At 52.5% G+C, this 16,914-nt stretch overlaps 1 protein-coding gene across 1 annotated transcript in view; it reads right to left on the reverse strand.

Annotated features, from left to right (window-relative positions):
* LBR (lamin B receptor) overlaps nt 1–14,246 on the reverse strand; it is a 22,308-nt gene extending 8,062 nt beyond the window's left edge. The window contains exons 1-7 of the mRNA XM_081823175.1: nt 14,117–14,246; nt 10,026–10,204; nt 8,315–8,518; nt 5,674–5,757; nt 5,231–5,426; nt 3,787–3,983; nt 2,588–2,801 (exon numbers count right to left, since the gene is read on the reverse strand). Coding sequence (XP_081679301.1) covers nt 2,588–2,801; nt 3,787–3,983; nt 5,231–5,426; nt 5,674–5,757; nt 8,315–8,518; nt 10,026–10,190 — 1,060 coding nt within the window. The 5' untranslated portion in view covers nt 10,191–10,204; nt 14,117–14,246. The remainder of the gene's footprint in view (nt 1–2,587; nt 2,802–3,786; nt 3,984–5,230; nt 5,427–5,673; nt 5,758–8,314; nt 8,519–10,025; nt 10,205–14,116) is intronic.
* Between the last annotated feature and the right edge of the window lie 2,668 nt (nt 14,247–16,914).

Here is a 16,914-nt window from a genome sequence, read left to right on the forward strand (position 1 = left end):
ACAGGGCAACACAGAAACCTTAACGCAGCCATCCCGAGATGTACATCATGACGCAACGTGCAGCATCCTCTCGCCAGGCTCACTAGCATCGGGACTCGGCGCGCACGGCAGGTAACCTTCCGTACAGAACATGGCACTCGCTCAGCTTTTCCCATATTCTAACATAATTAAGCTATTCTTGTGCGCTACGAACAGTCCTTATGCACTTCTAATTAAGAGAAAGCTGAATGTGCACAGAAATTCACTATTAAAAAGGTGAGAAGGGGGGCGCCTGGGTGGCTCAGTCGGTTAAGCGTCTGCCTTCGGCTCAGGTCATTATCCCAGGGTCCTGGGATCAAGTCCCGCATCGGGCTCCCTGCTCTGCGGGGAGTCTGCTCAAGACTCTCACTCTCCCTCTGCTCCTCCCCCCAACTCTCTTTCTAAAATAAATAAATCTTTTAAAAATAAATCTTAAAAAAACTGTTTTTACTTGAAAATACCTGATTGATAATGGTTTCAGAAGATCCCAGTTATATTCTCCTCAGAATACAGATCTCAGGACCCCGCCCTCAGAGGAGAGGAGAGGCCCCCAGGGAACCCTGGCCCAGCCGGCCCTGCTCGGCTCACTACCCGAGCGGCGGGCTCTGAGGACTGCCTGCCTTGTCTCTGAGCTAAAGAAACAGCTTTTGCTTCCAGGAGCTGAGTGCCTACGAGAGCAGTGTTCTGATTTGGTCAGCAGGTTACACTTGGACAAACCACCAAACACAGAATAGAGGTAGCTATTATTTACCTACAAATTCTAAAATTACAGGTCTTGTAAAGCAAAATGGTCACCTGCAGTTTATTATTTAAATCCACATCCTCCATATACCAGGTTTAGTCCAAAGACTTTTAGGTATTTTAACTTTAACTTTTTTTTTTTAAGATTTTATTTATTTGACAGAGAGCACAAGTAGGCAGAGCGGCAGGCAGAGAAAGAGGGAGAAGCAGGCTCTCCCCTGAGCAGGGAGCCAGACGTGGGGCTCGATCCCAGGACCCCAGGATCATGACCTGAGCCGAAGGCAGCCGCTTAACCGACTGAGCCACCCAGGCGCCCCAACTTTAACTTTCTAAAACAGTCATTTAACTCTCATAAAATTGATGAATATTAAAGGCAAAGGGTAGCAGATAAAGCAGCTTCCTGCCCTGTAGCCCGTGTGCACTACAAATCATCATTCGGAGTGTCCTGGGGCTCTCCTTGGCTTTACGGGGCTGAAATCTCACGCCAAGAAATCTAATGCTGGAACTGGAGCCACCGGATGGGGAAGTCGGAGAAGGGTGGAGCAGCTAGTCCGGCCGCCACCCAGGCTCTGCATGCGGTCCGAGGGGAGTGAAAACATGACCGCCTTGAGAAGAAGGAAATGAGTGCCCAGGGAGCCCCACAAACACAAGGGTCAACAGGCCCGAGGGCAACAATAATGGCCCCGCCCACCTCTCCCCAGTCTGGGCCTCGCTGCGGGGCGAGGCTCACGGGGGCTGCAGAGCCTAAGCCGGGTTCTAGCAGCAACAGGCGTGGTGGAAGCCGTCGACTGCGCAGCAGCGGCGCATCACACGCGGTTCCAGCACCGAGCGCAGCTCCACGCTCTACGTGCCTGGCACGGGACGCACCTCGAGTATCTCTGCCTGCCCTTCTAGAACCCAGCAGAACGATTCCAGACAGAGCAGGCACTGACAAGTCACAGGAAGACGTACCCAAGGTGAGAATGGTAACAAGGGATAGGATTCAAACGGCCAAGAATGAAAACTTCTAATGCAATCCCCAGGGCGTCTACTCACTCTCGTTGCTGAGGGACAACCACACGGTGCACGTAGCTCCCGAGAGCGGGTCAGCTGCACTGGATCTGGGTCTTCGCACACATCCTCTGACGCAGCGCGCCCTCCCACCGTGGGGGCCCTCCCACCTCCCAGCCCGCCGCTCAGAGTGAGAGCACCTCCTGCAGGCCAGTCCCCCTCCCGGCACCAAGAGTCCCAGGGGAAGACAACCAAGTCCCCGGCCCCTGGTTGTCACAGCCGCTACAGAGGAAAACAGGAGAAAGGACAGAAGGGATGAGCACCAGGTGATGGACGAAGTGTGGGATCACTATATTGTTCACCTGAAACTCACATGACGCTATATTCACTATACTGGAATTAAGATAAAAATAAGAACTAAAGGGGCGCCTGGGTGGCTCAGTCGGTGAGGCGTCTGCCTTTGGCTCAGGTCATGATCCCAGGGTCCCAGGATCGAGTCCCCACCTCATCGGGCTCCCTGCTCAGTGGGGAGCCGTCTTCTCCCTCTCCCTCTGCTCCCCCCCCCAACTCACGCTCTCACTTGCTCTCACTCTCTCAAATTAATAAATAAAATCTTTTAAAAATAATAATTAAAAGATAAAATATAAAAAAGGAGAGAAAGTGACCCAAGGGCTTCCCCTGAGCAGAACGCTGACAGGGGTGCCACCGGATACTCGGGGGGACAGTGTCCCAGCAGGAGGCCGCACGTGCAGCCCAGAGACACCCAGAGGCCAGTGGCCGTGGCTCCCGGGGCAGCATGGGACTTCCGGGCCTGGCCGTGCCCCCGGGCCCTGGTGTTAAACACACAGACAGGTCCGATCAATTAGCCATGGAGCCCATGGGCAAGAACACGCACTAGTCCCGCCGGCGGCCAGTGGCTCGGACACGCGCAAGAGCACAGCGCTCACGGGCTCCAGGCGATCATCAGACTCAAGCTTAAGGAAAAAGAAAAAATCACCGTTCAATCTATACTTGAGTCTTCTTCCATCAGTAAGAGGCATGCCTTCCACAACCTTAACAGAAAAAAAAAGGGTTTTTTTAGTTTAAAACTTTAAAAAGCCCAACACTCTAGCAACCTCTACATCTTAAATTTCGACATCGTTCTGTAGCCCAGGCAGTGACAGGCTGTGAATGCGGACGGGCTGGCGCACACAGACCCCGCGGAGAAACTGCTCAGCCGAGGCTGCCCGACCGCCCCTGCCTGGAAACTGCCACCACCCTGTCCGCCTCCGGCTCCCACGTCTGCAGGGACAGGGCACAAGCCCGTCGGCCCCACATTGAGCCCGGCTACCCTGGCCCACCTGCCGCGTGCGGGCTCGTCCCACACACTCCCGTGCTCTTCTCGTTACACACGCATACACACGTGCACACACACACGCACACTCACTCGGCCGTTCGCGGATTCTCCATCTCCAGGAGGCAGTGAGCACTTCCAGTTCGGGGGCACTCGTCTGTTCATCTGCAGTCCACCCCCCCCACCCCCCCCAACACACACACACTCAACAAACACACGGCTCCGTTGGGATGAGTGAAAAAATTCACCTGCCCAATGGCAGCCACATCCTACCCCCCAAAATGACTATTCAGAAATGCTGCAATTGTAGGAAATAGGAAGCACTAACACAGTGTCATCTGTCTTGGGCCAGACTCCTCTTCCCTTTCACTGGCTGCGAAAGGGGACCCAGGAGAAAGGTGAGGCCTGGTGGAGCTCACAGTCTTAGCAGAATCCCGCATGCTAATTTCAAATGACCGCTGTAGGATCCTTATCTAACAACTACTGTGGTGGGCCGTAGTCTGTAAATGAGTGAAAATAGACATGTACATGTATATCTGTAAAATCTTTCACCATAGAAACTGCATTTCTTATTGAAAGTCATCTAGTTTGAAGTAGGCTTATCTAAGTTAATCTGAATGTGTGTTTTTACTGTAGAGCTTTACCCTAAAAATGCCTGATGGGGGGGGTGGGCAAGACATTGTGCCCTCACAACGGAAACTTACCTTCCCGACTGGCAGTAAGTAGAACAGAGCCTGAAGCAAAAACCAGAGGAGGTAGAGCCCAAACACTCTGGTTTCCCACAAATCAGACAAAGCTGGCAAAGGAGGCGGGAAATTCAGAAGACTGGGCTCTTTCTGTTTGCACATCAACAGCAACAGGAAGAGGAAGGCGGGCAGGCCAAGCATGATGAGAAACACACCTGCAAACAATCAGTGACCATTCAAGCCTCGAATTTCAGTCCGGTTTATCTAGTGGTTTCACTTTTTCAAGGCAGAGCCGAAGGCTGGCTAACCATCTGACCGACTGCTAGGGTACCATCAGCTCCTCATCTCTACCCATCTGGCCAGTGGGCAAGCGCCTGTGAGCCCGGAGACAGCAAATCAGCTGAGGTCCAGCACCAGACAGCTGAACTCCGCCTCACAGACCAGGCTCTCATACATTTAAAATCCAACCACCACGGCAGCAGACATGTGGAGATTCTGGCAAACTAGAGATCGGAACATCTAAAACTTATCAGCCTAATCGTAAAAAAGCTAACAAACTATCCCTAAGTTTTTAGCAATTAGGACAGGATCCCGTTCACGGAGCGCGTGCGCACAGTGATGCTCGGGGAGCCTGGGTGGCTCAGTCGTTAAGCGTCTGCCTTCGGCTCAGGTCATGATCTCGGGGTCCTGGGATCAAGCCCCGCATCGGGTTCCCTGCTCAGGAGGAAGCCTGCTTCTCCCTCTCCCACTCCCCCTGCTTGTGTTCCCTCTCCCGCTGTCTCTCTCTCTCAAATAAATAAATAAGGTCTTAAAAAAAAAAAAACAAAAACACAGTGATGCTGGACACCACCTCTTGCCGCCCGACCAGCCCAGTTACAACTTACAAAACACAAGGCAATTAAGCCAGGGGGTATTCTTCTTTTACTAGTATTTTCTTTTACATGAAATTTCATCACTTTCAAATTACTACCCACTTCAGAACACTAAACCTTTGAACACTTCAGATCTCGGATGCTCACAGCCAACCCGTCGGGCAGGTCTGGCAGACGCCCTGACCCCATTCCATGGACATGGCCTCTGCCCACGGCACGGCTGCACTCGGGGTCCGCCCCCTCGGGCCTCATTAGTCCATTCTCCCGTCCCTAATTGTCACTGTCCTCCGCATACACCTCCCACACCAACCTTCCCTTTACCTTCTGCACTTCTTTGTTCGAAACCTACTAACAGATTGCTGGAAGTTTTAAGTATAGCCACACGGGCACCCTCTCCACTTTAGGACGATCCTCAAAACTGCTCCCACGGCAGGACTTTCTGCCTGGAAGGCTCCTCCCCAGGCTCCCGCCCGGCTCAGGCCCGGCCTGCTTCACACTCCTTCAGAGGAAAGCCTTTCCTTCCCGGCACCGCTCCACCGCATGCTCACCGCCACCGCCCTCCCCACGCTAAGCCCGGCGCTGCCGCCTACCAGGGACTCCGCCGAACTCCAGACCCTCGGTCTGCGTGGCTGGCCCTTCAGAGGTTTTCAATAATGTAGACCCTTTTGTTGCAACAATGTTTTCTTCCTTAGAATCTATGTCTTTTAATTTGATCTCCTCTCTTCTTGGCCGAAGGCTATACTGTGTAGATATGTAACTACTTTCTTCCGACAGATGAAATTTTTCCTAATTAAAAAATAGAAATGTTTACGGCCAGTAATTATCATTGGTGCTACCACATTAACTGATTCAGCATCTTAATATAGCCGTTTACCAACAAGAATAAATTTGTTTAAATTATATTCACTCTTAATTTAAGGACACAATCTTAGAAGAGATCGTAAGAGAACACTATGGTGTTCAGTGTGACTCTTAAGGGAAAGTCACATTTACAAAGAGGACAAGTGCCGGAGACGAGAAGGACACCCCGTACCTCAGTGTTTCTGTGAGGCAGGCCATCCCTCTCTGTGCGCTCAGGCTCCCCGTTGTACCTGCTGATGCTGTTCCCAAATGGCTTCTAAGGTGAAGAAATCAAACCACTGTAAACTTAAGAATCATACCTTATTAAAAAGACCATGCTGGCAGAAATTTGCTATTATGAGATCAAGCAATAAAACAAACCAAAGATTCTCACAGCTTCAATTCTAAGGGATTTCAGCATACTTTTGTTAGAAAGGAAAAGGAATAAAAGATTAGAATCTCCCAGTCTTGGAAAGAGTGGACTTTGCAGTATAGATCTCTACACGAGATCTTTCATCCTTTAAACATAATTAGACTGAGTGCTACCGTGTCACGGTTCAATGGCAGATACTCTAATATTTGCTATAAGTTAGAGAAAGTAACAATTGGTCAATTAGTTCACTGAGTGGTTAAAAAGGGGGGGGAGGGGAGACATTCACTGCCCCAAACTAGCCACCAAGGGGAAATTAAGACATGGTGGGTACTTAGGGAGTGCCGCCAGTGACCTTGCTGCCCGGTTTCTACGGAGCCCTGAGCCCCCTCTGCCTGTGTCCCTCTCCTCACACTCTCCAGACAGCGGAGGGAACTTCTCATTGGACTGAACCGGGGAAGTATGTGAGCTTGCGAAAGATTTTTCAGGCAATGCATGGCTGAAATCTGTCACTTTGCTCCTTTCTGCATCACTGACAAATGAGAACACTAATAAACCAAGAGGAGGAAAGCAAGTTAAAAACGTCCTGGGGAGGCCCACCAGCAAAGTGCCGCAGTGAGATAGTGTCAAGTTCTAGCTCAGAGCAGTCAAACTGAGCGGTGCGAACAGTCAACATACACTTAAGTCGGCCAAGGCACCAGCGAGCCACTCAGCAGCACACGGAGCTACGGAAAAACCACGCTCTCGGGGCACCTGGGGGGCTCAGTCGTTAAGCGTCTGCCTTCGGCTCAGGTCATGATCCCGGGGTCCTGGGATCGAGCCCCGCATCGGGCTCCCTGCTCAGCGGGAAGCCTGCTTCTCTCTCTCCCGCTCCCCCTGCTTGTGTTCCCTCTCTCGCTGTGTCTCTCTGTCAAATAAATAAATAAAATCTTAAAAAAAAAAAAAAATACCACGCTCTCCGTACTTCCAATGTCCGCCATATAATCTGTAGCCACCCTGTGACCCTGTACCACGGGCTGGTCGGCCAGCCCCAAACCGTGCTGATGGCAAAGTGACAGATGCGCACACAGGGAGGCGAGTTACTGCAAAAGGTCACGATGGGGCAGCCACGTGACCGCCAAGCTACATGCAGCACAGTGGGGCCCTGCCCATGCAACACGCCATCCTCAATTCCAGGGTGCGCACACGGTGGCCCAGGGCTCTGCTGGAGGAACACAGCCAGTCTGTGGCTCTTGGGTCACCGGGACTGTAAGAAGGTCACACTGTAAACACAGAACGGGCACTAGATGCTAAAAATGAAAAAGTGACAGAAAGCATGAAGCATCTGTTCCTTAAAGCTGAGTCCGCTGACTGGCCCTCAGAGCCGCTAACAGACGGAATGTTCAAGCTCACCAGTAATCACCAAAGGCAAGGGAAAGCAGTGAGCTGACGGTCTTCGGCAATCAAATCGACCAAAAAAATTATCACTATAATTCTCAGAATGAGCAAATGGGCATTCACACCCTACAGATATTGGCAGAAACCTTCTCGAGGCAGTCTGGCCACATGCGCTCCAGCCTCGAGTCTGCTCTACCATCTGAGCTGGCCGTTCCACTTTCAACCAAGCACTGATCTTCAGGAAGTATCAGATGTTGTATATTTGTTCACTAGACAGAGAAAAAGCTAAGCCTGTCATTAATAAGAGAGCTGATGTGAGCAACCACGTCGCATTTGTACGACTTACCAACCGGACAGTTCCATACAGCCAACGATGTAAAAAACATAACGCAGTTTATTCCTAATATTTTAAAATTTAAAAATCTGACTATAAAACAGTGTGTACCTAAATCCGGTTTTTTAGGATTATTAAAAATCTGTGTGCATTTATCCAGAAAAGAGATAATATAAGTGAACAGAATAAAAGATAACCTGCATTCAATTCTTTTTCTTCAAACTCATTTCCATTTGGCCTACCATCTAAGATATCCTTGTGCACGGGCCTACAGGTTCTGTCCACCGACCTTTCCAAACTTCAACTCAGAAAGTAATTCCATTAAAGTTATCATCTTGGAATAGGGCAAGTGATCAAGTATAATGATGCCAAGAAACCAAGCGTATGCTTTTGTAACACACAGTTATGTTTCCTTATTTTATATGTGAACTTCTATAAACTATAAAACTTTTTCAGTTCAACCTACAATCTACATCTATGTGCAATTTAAACACTGCCTTTTTTAAAGCCATGATATTAAATAGCACTCTTGTAACTTGGCATTCTTTTTCATTGGCATTTAAAAATATTATACTTCCTATTCTTCCATTTGTTTACGTAACCTTTCAAAGTCAGCACCTTCGATGCGATGCTTCCCTGACCCTTTACTATGACTCACTACGGTCTGAGTAAACATGCACACGAAGAGGAAGATGGTTTGCGACCGAACCCAGGACAAGGGTAAAGGCCTCCCGCGAGCCCCGACACACGCACCAACACCAGCGGGGTCAATTTCACTTCCAATACTTCCTTCCTCATTTCCTTAATGTCGGCCTGGTGCGAAGCAGAGGCGGATCGGCGGGAACTTCTAGGTGGTCGACCGGGGGATCGGGAGCGCGACCTTGACCTACTCCCTCGGCGTCTGGAGGGAGAACTGGAAGTTGAGCCACTTTTCCTTTGTCTAAAGGAAGTTAAAGGCTAGAGAGGGACAAGAAGGCACAGAGCTTTAGCACAAGACAGACCTGAACGAGAAGAGGGCGCCAAGGCGTGCCCGGTACCATCGACTCTGCGACCACCCCAGGCATCAGGGCAGCCGAGGGCCCGCTGGACCAGGCCAAGCAGATGCTGCCACAGTGGCCCACCTCCCACGGGACACGTGCGGCCTTTCCACTCCTGACTCTTCTCAGAAGGTACTGCCCCGGAGTGGGTGTGTCCGAGCCAACTAGCTGTGCGCTTTGCCAACAGCACCTCCAAGAGCAGCTACCAGACACCGAGTCAAACCAAGATGAGGGGACAAGCGAACCACATACAGTAACAAGAAACCGAGTCCCGCAGGTGCGCTCTCAATAACACACCCGGCGGATCTGGAAAGCGGGAGGCAAGGCTGGGTTACTTATGAGCAACATCTCGCTCTGCCCTCTTCTCTCCACCTGATTTTGTGTGGCCCAGGAGCTAAGAATGGCTTTACATTTTGTAAATGATTGCAAACGACAAAAGAAACATGAAACTTTGTGACACATGAGAATTACTTGAAATTCTCATTTCAGCATCCATAAATAAAGTTTTATTGGAACACAGCCATGTCCACTCACTTCCAGACCGCCTCGAGCTGCCCTCGCACTGCAGAAACTGTATGGCCCGTAACACCTACAATATTCACTATCTGCCCCTTTGTTCAAAAGCTTTGCCAACCTCAGGTGAGAGTACTCAAACTGTGGTTCAGAGGCTATGGGTTCAAGAACTGTTTCTTACTGATCTACAACAAAAAATGAAATTGAGACTCGACGTGTAGAAATCCTCACAGCATTTCAACATAGTGATTTTATGCCTGTTGAATCTAACACTACAAAGTTAGGGCTTTTACTGCACGCATCTTTCTTCCAAGCGTCTAGTAAGTCATTTATGGTATTTTATGTAAGCACTCTACACCATGGACCAGATCATTTAAAGCCCGGGCCCCCACCAGAGAGGCTGAGAAACCCTGGGCCAGACCTACCTCTAGTTAATGTCACCCTCCTGATGAAATCCTCGGTGGTCGGGATGAAGCCCAAACCTCTCTGGTTCTGCTCCTGTTAACCCTCGGCTGGCCCTTGCCCACCGCGCACTTGGCCATCCCTGTCCGCCACCCCCCCCCAAAGCCTCTGGCAAGAGCCATGAACCTCCATCCCCCGGGTTTTCCCCATTTGGCCTCAGCACCCACCCACGTGTCCTCTGCAAGCCCTCCCTGAGACCCAGCACCACCCGCCAAACTTCCCTCACCGAAGGCATGACATCAGGGACATGATCACAGAAGGAGGTCTTCTCCCAGAACTAGGAGCCTCGGGGACCAGGACACCACACTGTACTCGTGCCTCCCCAACCCGAAGCTGAAGCGCGGCCCCACCACTCCACACAGAGCCAGAACTGACCGCTCTACACCTAGAAACACACCACTAGCTATTTCCCTGCCTATAAACAGACTCTGGCAAAGCAAAGGAGCACTTACCTTGATATCATTCTCCTTCAGTTCAAGTTCGGTGCCGTCTTTGTACTTGACGGTGTAGAGCTGGGAGTGGCTATCATGACTCAGAATTTCGACTTCATAGTAAAGCGAACTTCCAGGCCACCGACCTCTTACCACCTCGCCGTCGGCGAATTTCCTACTCGGCATTTTGAAAAATCAGCCTAAATAGTTTAAAAGAAAAAAACAAGGAGTCACTGCATGTGTCTTTTTTCAGAGACTGCACACTAAAATACAACTTTCCAAAGTGTTTAACTGGCAGACATTTTAGGACCAGAAAGGCCTTTGGGGGGATGGGGGGAGGGGATATATCCGACCCCTTGGTCCAAAAGTGAGAACAAAGTATAAAGATGTTAACCGGTTTTTCCAAGGACATAAAAATAGCAGGAAATGGCAGAGTAGGGATGCACAGAGGCTGTTCTTTGTGCTAGGGCGTATCTCATCTGCAGTCACTTTACCCAGGATGATCTCGCCACTGTGGTACCTGCCGGTGACACGAAGATGCAGCAGGACAGAAAGGCACCAAGTGGTTTGCATTCTGCAAAATGCTATCACCCGAGTGACCAGATTTCTTGCTATTCAACAAGGCAGTCACAAAGGACCCATTTCTTGATTTATAAATCTGCATACGGGGCACCTGGCTGGCTCGGCTCGTACAGCATGTGACTCTTCATCTCTGGGTCAAGGAATTCAAGCCCCACACTGGGTGTAGAGCTTACTTTAAATAGATAGATAGATAAATAAATTTGCATATAGTCTTACAAAGGCTTTAAAAATGTATTTAAAGAAGAAGAAACCAGCCATCTGGGGAAACCAAGGATGTATAATTAACATTACTATAACCCACCAACAAGGAGAAAAATAATTCCAAACCCATACAAATAGCAAATTTGGGGTGCTTTCATAAAGTTTTCAAGTCTTAAAGCTAAAATCCCAAATGCACACCAGGCAAGTCCGCCAACCACACACGGGCCTTTGTCCTAGCGGCCCTCTCAGGTCCGCAGCAGGCATCCACCCTCAGTTACAACGTTCTTTCCCACATGGCCCCAGAGCCACGTTTCAACAGCACTCCAAGAAACCACACGCAGCCCGCAGGAATGACGACTTACGGGAGGCCTGCTGGCCCCCCTTCTTCAATTATCAACTGGTGCTGGGTGCTTCCAGCTCTTGGGCAGCAAGCTTTCTGCGTCCACCAAGCAGCACAGTCCCACTGCCACGGGACAAAGCCGAGCGCCTCCCGCCTTCTGCACCAGCCACTGAACAAGCTGGGGGCCTCGTCTAAGAAGAGAAATGCTCCCCAAATCACCTTGCTCTGGCCACCTGCTAGATGGTCCGGGCCCATAAGCACGCCTCCTCACCCCGCTGCCGCCAAGACCCAATTGGACAACGCCATGTGCGCACCCCAGCAGCTCTCTGGAGTTAGGAAAGGACAAAGCGGCATTACCCCACCCCTCCGGGGGGAGACCTTTCATAAGCACATTTCTTCACTGTTAATTGCCTGAGAAAATACTTCACAAACTTCACTTGTTTAGAAAGATAGGAGCTGGGCTGGGAGATGAAAGCAAACCCAGCCACTTATCCAGTGATTAGAGGGTGCCAGCCCGTCACACGTGAGCAGAGAGGGTGCTCTCTGCCCGCACCCACCTGAGATAGCATCGCGGGCTAATGAAGGGGTGTGGGCTCGGACAAGAGGGAGAGGAGCCGGAAGCTTCGGGGTGAAGTCACACCTGGCTGAGGCGGCACCTGAGGGGCACTTGGCAAGCAGGGGGCAGTGGTCGCCTTGAGCCATGAAGGAGGGGGACAAAAAGGAAGGTGACAACAGCAAACCTTGCCTGTTTCAACATTCAGGTCCGAGAGCCTCCAAATACTGAGAAAGAGGAAGGAAATGTGCCACCCTTCTCTCTCCTCTCGTGCCCCCCCTCCTCCTGGGACCCCCTAAAATCACACCACCGTTACTGGTACTGATGCTCTGAGGCTGGTCAACCAGGTTTGAAAGAAGACCACTGTATCTTGCTACACAAAGATGCCATCAAGTTTCAAACAACAACTCTTCAAAGACTGGAAAAAATGATTTTTTAAAAAGCCCTTGGAGCAGATACTGCACCTTGCTGAACACTGACTTACTGCCATCTTTGTTACCCAATTAAATATTTTGGGTTACATAAATTAAAATACGTGGTAGATATCTGTTAGGTCGCTAAGCTTAATTTTTTTTTTTTTGGACAGCCACATGCAGAAGAATGCAACTGGACAATTTCCTTACACCACACACAAAAATAGACTCAAAATGGATGAAAGACCTCAATGTGAGACAGAAATCCATCAAAATCCTAGAGAACACAGGCAGCAACCTCTTCGACCTCAGCCGCAGCAACTTTTTCCTAGAAACATCGCCCAAAGGCAAGGGAAGCAAGGGCAAAAATGAACTATTGGGACCTCATCAAGAAGTCTTTTTTTGACAGCAAAAGAAACAGTCAACAAAACCAAAAGACAACCGACAGAATGGGAGGAGATATTTGCAAATGACATACCAGATAAAGCTAAGCTTAATTTTTTTTAAATGACAACTAAGCATCGGGACTTCACAGCGATGCTTCCCATGGCAGCTGAGGAAGAAAACCCAAGCCGGCCTCTCCTTAGGAGACTGCTGTGGTATCCACAAATGATCCAGAAGATGAAACCACAGCATTAGGCGCACCTCCACTCTGGCCAAGCTCCTCCCACACTTGTGACGGCGGCCACCTTCCACCAGAATCCCCCGCGGGAGCGAATGGGCCAGGCACCCACCTGACGACGTCCTGCCCCACACGGGAAGGCCTCCCTGAGGGCAGAAAGGAAAAGCCTGTTGCCTGAGTACCAGCGCCCCGGCTCTTCCTCTGAAGCCACTGCTAACTTGCTTGGCAGCGCTGGGATGCTCACACGTCTGGGCTCCGCTATGTTATCAGCACCACAGAAGGCTGCCCACCAGAGAGCACAGCGTTACAAGGGCCTTTGGTCATCTTGCCCTCATTTTTCCAAACCGGTCCAAACACGGCTGAGAAAGGGAAGCTCAAAGGAAGCCGGACCGCGCCCCTGCACACCTGGGCCCAGGGCCCAAGGCCAGCTCTGCAAACGCCCGGCCGTGCCCCCGGCCCGCCCCGGCTGCAGGATGCCGAGGGAACACCAGCGGCCAGGCCGGCCCGGGCAGACCGCGCGACCGCCCTGAGGGATCTCAAGGCGCCACGGTAAGGTCCACTGCCCTGCGGCTCGTCTTGGCCCTCCTCCGCAGACAGCTCTCGGACGCCAGCTCGAGCTGCCGGTGCTCCGTCCACACCGGGCCCCGCTCCGGCCCCGCAGCGCCCGGTCTCCCGCCACGGCTGGGACCACGAGGGCCGGGCACCGGCACACGCGTACACGCGGCGCGGGGCTGGCGCGGCAGGTGCTGCAGGGGAGCGCGGCCTCGGGGGCCCTCGCGCGGCCGGGGCGGGGGGGGGGCGCCCGGAGCGCCCGCGCCGGCGGGAGCAGTCCTCCCGGGCCAGGCCCTCCGCGCTCAGCCCTTAGAAGTGCCCCTTGAGGCCGCGGGCCGGTGTCACGACGAGAACTTTTTTAAAAGCCTTCAAACGGTGAAAACACAGGCTCGAGCGCGCGCAGCCCGCTTCACCGTCCGCTTTCAGAGCGTGGGGGCCCGGGGCCCGGTGACATCGAGGGCGGACGGCAGCCGCGCCCTGTGCCCGTCAGCGCATCCCCTCCCGCGCCCCCTCGAAGTCCCCCGGCCCCGTGTCCCCCGAGCCCCCGTCCCGCCCGCCGGGACCCCGCATCCCCGCGTCCGCGTTCCCCCCGTCCCCGGCAGCGCATCCCGCGTCCCGCCGCGTCCCCGTCCCCGCCGCGGCCGCACGCAGGGGCCCGAGTCCCCCCACCGCCGCCCTCCCGGCCGACACCGCCGCGGCGCGCCCAAAATGGAGGGAGGCGCCGGCGATTTCCACCTCAGCTCCACTTCCGCCGCGGCCCCCCTGCAGGGGGAGCCGAGGCCGCGCGTCCCCGGCCCCCCGCCCCCCGGAGGCCGCGCCGCGCCGGGCGGCGGGCACGGGGACGCTCACCTGCGCCGGGCTCCGGCGGGACGCGAACGGCTCCGGGACAGTCGCCGAGCAGCACCCGGCGGCGGCTCCGCGCGCACGACGCCGCCCGTCGCGCCCGCGCCCGCGCCCCCGCGCTCGAGCGCGCGCCGCGCCGCGCCCCGCCCCGCCCCGCCCCCCATGGAGGCCGCCCAGGGCTCCCATTGGCCCCTCGGCCTTTTGAATCGTCCCCGGCGCCGCCGATTGGTCGTGCGCGTGGCGCGTCCGCCCCGCCCGGCCGGCCCGCGGGGCGGTGGGGAGGCGGGGAGGCGGGGCGCGGAGCCGGGCGGAGCCGCACCGCCCGGCCCGCGGTCGCCTTATCGCGGCTTCTCAGGCGCCGCGCCCCCGTCCCGCCTCTGAGCTGCCGGCCCCGCTCGGCGAGGCGCCGCGCGCTTCGGGCCACGGCCGGCCTGGCCAAAGAGATAATAAAAAGCTGCAAACGCTCAGTTCGCGCGGTGATGAGTCCGGACCAACTGTCCGGGGCCGCAGGTGCTTCCTGCGAAGACGCTGGCCGAGCTCTGCCAACCGCGCGGGGCCTGCGGCCGCCTGGGCGCTGGCTCCTCTGTCCTGAAGGCGGCGGGACCGGGCCTGGGCCGCGGGCGGAGGGGGCGGGGGCGCGGGGACCGGGGGTCCTGGCCGGAGGCGCCAGACGGTACCCAGTAATGTGCGGCCGGGGACCGAGAACTCTTACCCTGCGCGCTGGGCGACCACCCGCACCCCACGAGTCCGGTGCTAATTGGCCATCAAAGTGCCAATCATTACATTAACTCCGAATCTGGTATGGATCTTAAACCTTTTTTTTCTCCAAGTTACCATTATTGGTTAGTTGGTTTCCTTCCTTTGAGGTTGAGAGCTTAAAGAAGTCCATTGAAGTTCCCCGTTTTGCAGTGTGGTCTTCAGGTATTTCTTAACCCCATGCTAGGCCAGCCTAACTTACTGGGTGCATTTAAGTGAATTTCAACTTTAAAAACACTGTCAGTTAAATTATAATAGTAAACAGGTTTTTGCAGTGCGGCTTTGGTCTCAAGAGTTCTTCCTCTCAGTTACAAACCACAAAACACTCAGGTTTACTACTTAAATAAATAATAAATAGGAGCTAATGCATTGAGCTTTCTCAGACATTCACATCCAGTGTGAAAGTTTTCATCAGAGCCTTTCCTGGAAACAAGTTCTGACATCGAATTGTCTTCATTGTCATGGAATTTTCGTGGAGATCTGAGCCACAGAAATGCACATTGCACTCCAAAGTCAGAAAACCTGATTTTTGGCAAAGCCGTAGGCCCACATTGTCCTAATAATGTTTAAGGTAAGATAATATTACCCCTGCCTCATTTTTTTTTGCAGCAGATGACCCAGAAATGAAAACTCTATTCCAGGCATAAGGGGCCCTAAGACAGTCATTATTCCTAATGGCTAAGCAGCGCTATGCTATTCGTTCTCCTCTGTCCTGCCCAGGACCAGGATTTCACTGCACTTCCCTTGAGAGACGCATTTCCTGGATCATTTCTGTTTATGAAATAAAAGATATCTTAAAAAACACACACACATTGCATTTTAAAAGTCAGGTTTATAAAAAGCCTCATAACAAAATGAAGTTAAAAGATTGTAAATCACTAGAATGAGCTAACATTCTACCTTATAAATTACCAAAAACGTTTCTCAAAACAACTGATTTTGACATCAGAGAAAGTAATTCTCGGAGCACCTGGGTGGCTCAGCCAGTGAAGCGTCTGCCTTCGGCTCAGGTCATGATCCCGGGGTCCTGGGTTCGAGCCCCACATCGGGCTCCCTGCTTGGTGGGAAGCTTGCTTCTCCCTCTGCCGCTCCCCCTGCTTGTGTTCCCTCTCTCGCTGTGTCTCTCTCTGTCAAATAAATAAAATCTTTAAAAAATAAAAGTAATTCTCTTACTGTTTATTTCTAGTTAGTAGACAGAAGTATGTTGCGAAAAATCAGATTAATACCTATGTTAGTTTCTCAATAAAGGAAGGATTGGTATTTTCCTCTCATTTTTCTTGGGGAGTGGAGAATTTCCAGGGTTAGTTCTCAGAGAGATGCTTGTCAACCACAATTAGCCAGTTGTGGATTTTCAGAAACTGTAAAGTCAGAGTCACTTAAAGAGCCCTGTCTTGGCACTGCGGTCAGTAATGAGGCAGTGGGGAAGCAAAGCCAGAGACCACACCGGGGCCAGGAAACCCTGCATGGGAAAGAGGAGCTTCATGCAGGGTGATCCCCCATGGAAGGTCTTTGCTTCTGCTTCGCAGAGGGTCTGGGCTATGAGGACTGAAACAGTTCTTTCGGGAAGTAGGTCTAGGCACAATTTAACGTGGCATGAGGAAATCCAGATGGACACCTTTGGTACTGTTTTTTTGGTTTTGTTTAAAGATTTTATTTATGGGCGCCTGGGTGGCTCAGTCGTTAAGCGGCTGCCTTCGGCTCAGGTCATGATCCTAGAGTCCTGGGATCGAGTCCCATGTCAGGCTCCCTGCTCAACGGGAAGCCTGCTTCTCCCTCTCCCACTCCCCCTGCTTGTGTTCCTGCTCTCGCTGTCTCTGTCTCTGTCAAATAAATAAATAAAATCTTAAAAAAAGAAAGATTTTATTTATTTATTTGAGAATGAGGAGCATGCACAAAAGGAGGGGGCACAGAGGGAGAGGGAGAAGCAGGCTCCCTGCTGAGTAGGAAGCTGGACGCGGAACTCGATCCCAGGACCCTGAGATCATGACCTGAGCCGAAGGCAGACTTTTCACCGCCTGAGCCACCCAGGCGCCCCGGTCCTGTTTTAT

This window comes from Leptonychotes weddellii, chromosome 6 (genome assembly GCF_054177405.1).
Source record: "Leptonychotes weddellii isolate Sample4059 chromosome 6, ASM5417740v2, whole genome shotgun sequence".
NCBI lineage: Eukaryota > Metazoa > Chordata > Mammalia > Carnivora > Phocidae > Leptonychotes > Leptonychotes weddellii.